We start from the raw sequence: 2,460 nt of genomic DNA on the forward strand, positions 1-2,460 counted from the left end.
CCCCCCCCCCCAAGTGTAAAATGATGTTTACTCATTTTGTCCTGCCATCCATTAGCTACTGGTCTTATTCTTTATTTTTCTACTAACATAATGGATTGTCTTTAATTATTGACTGATGAATAACATTCTCTAAGCTGATATCGGCATGGATTGAAATGATCAGAAATTGACTTAAAATTAAATGTCAACCCAAGCCAGAATAGATCTGTTTACCTGGAGGTTTACATCAAGGTACAAGTGACAAATTAAGTTATTAATCCAAAGGTTTGAGTGTCAAATATCAACCAAGTCTGAAAAATTCACATTATTGTCCTCTCTTAGTAAGGCTCCAGTAGAAAGTCAAGATGCTCGCCTACTGTGCCCTCCTTCTGCCCCTTGAGCAGATGCTCCATATCAGTGTGCAATACATGCTAAAGTGAAAGTAGGGAAATACAAACAATGATATAAATGTATGCTATTGTTAAAAAGCAGTTGTTAATGGCTAAAATCTTAAATGAAGACTTATTACGTTTTTAAAAATGTGTTGAAGTTATTTTATTTAGAAGTTCTGTAGGTTTTAATAGCACTGTTGATGAACAGGAACATTGGCTAAGGGAAGAAATGGGCATCACTATTAATGCCATCCTGTCATGTTTCTTGTTCTACTGGTTGATGTCTCTCCCCTGATTATTCCCTTTGTGGGATATAAAAGTTTGAATGCAAGACGTTGTCATTGTTGAATACCATAAACATGTAAATGAAATGTATGTTTCCTCTTAGGCCATCCTTTAGTTGTGGCCTTGTTCTGTGTCACCCAGTGCAGTATGGAACTGGGTGTTAAATAAAACTAACCGCTGAATTAAACAAGTTAATGCTACAAAATGCATTGCTGGTAGGTATTCTGTACACTCACGGTCATTGTTTAATTTTATTCTGCATTCAGGTGCACACCTTATTAGTAATCATTACGTCTCTTATATATTAAACATATTAATTTACATTTATATCCCATGTTTTGATTTTTTTTAAATGTCCATTATACTAATATATATACTGTGTGTGTGTATATGTGTGTGTGTGTATGTATATATATATATAGCTATTATATATTAGATATTAATAATATAATCGATGGTGAGGATAGTTGCTGTTCCCTTATCAGATAGATCAAAGCCATAGTGCTCTATTTAAATATGTGTTAATTTATGATGCATTTGGCCTCTGACACATGGGGAAGAAGTGTTTTCACTAGCAGCACCCCCTGCTGGTAGGATTTGTGAAAATCCCCATTAATTCCCAATTGACAAATTAGTATGATTTTTTGTTAAAATCAGACGACATGAAGTCTGGAAGAAAAAAGTTTTAGTTTCAAAAATGTGTTTTTTTTTCTTTGTCGTTACACAGTGCTATGACGTAACGTTATGTTGATTTACAGCTAGTTCCTAGTTCAGGCCACAGTGGTGACAAAACGAAAACAAGGAAATAACTTATACTAGACCCGTGTCAGACTACGGCGAAGATGGCGCTTCGGGCAGTTGGGAGTCGTTTGTTGCACTTTCAGAAGAACAGTTTCAAGGTAAATTATTATCTGCTAATTCAGCTAACGCTACAAAAAAATTCACAAATTCGCTTGCGACTTTGTAAGGACTGAAGCAACGGCAGTCAGGACTTTCCTTTAGGCAAACCGTTGCTGCGATAGTTAAATTACCGAGCTGAAAAACAGGTTTACATAATGTAACGTTACTCAATGGATGTAAAATGTCTTTAGAGGGGATTTAGCTAACTTGTTGCTAATCGCTTTTATAACCAAGAATTCCACCTTCCAGATGCTTACGGGATGCGGTAAGTTACTTTCACCACGCGGTGGCGCTGTTGAGGCTAATGTAAATGACATTACCCTCTGCCAACCCTGTCGTCGACAGCTACGTTTGTTTATCCTTAGAATTAATTTATCTTACCTCTTGTAGACTGTCTCCATCCAAACACTTGTCAGATTCAAAAAAACCTGTCCAGTTGAAGTGAGCCGGCTGGATCATTTGGTTCTGACGGTGAAAAGTGTGCCAGACACCATCAACTTTTACACCTCAGTTCTTGGCATGGAGGTCATCACTTTCAAGGTATGCAAGGTGCTTTGTACACTAAATGTATTATCATTATTATTATCATCATTAGTAGTAGTAGTAGTAGTAGAAGATTAGTACAAGTAGAGATGAAGTGTTGCTAATAATTACATAATAATGTCAGTAGGAAAGTGAAATACTCTATTTCTTTTGGTTTGAGAGAACATCCACTAGATGGCAGGCTTTGATTGTTTTTTGGGATGACTCCCAAGAGGATATTGAAAGTTCCAGCAGCAGTTTTAGCAAGAAAAAAGAAATAAAAAATAGATAAAACAAGACAGTATAAAGACAACAACAATAAGGACATTCGTCAAATAAACAAAGAAAAGACCATAAATTATTATTAAAGTGTCAGTGTTGA

General features: G+C 35.9%; 1 protein-coding gene across 1 annotated transcript in view; it reads left to right on the forward strand.

The window, feature by feature from the left end:
• Positions 1–1,289: 1,289 nt before the first annotated feature.
• Positions 1,290–2,460, forward strand: part of glod5 (glyoxalase domain containing 5) — a gene marked incomplete at its 3' end in the record, with an annotated part of 2,037 nt that continues 866 nt past the window's right edge. The window contains 2 exon segments of the mRNA XM_032528313.1: positions 1,290–1,555; positions 1,947–2,096. Of these exon segments, the coding sequence (XP_032384204.1) occupies positions 1,499–1,555; positions 1,947–2,096 (207 nt within the window). The 5' untranslated portion in view covers positions 1,290–1,498.

This window comes from Etheostoma spectabile, chromosome 10, assembly GCF_008692095.1.
Source record: "Etheostoma spectabile isolate EspeVRDwgs_2016 chromosome 10, UIUC_Espe_1.0, whole genome shotgun sequence".
In the NCBI taxonomy this organism is placed as follows: domain Eukaryota; kingdom Metazoa; phylum Chordata; class Actinopteri; order Perciformes; family Percidae; genus Etheostoma; species Etheostoma spectabile.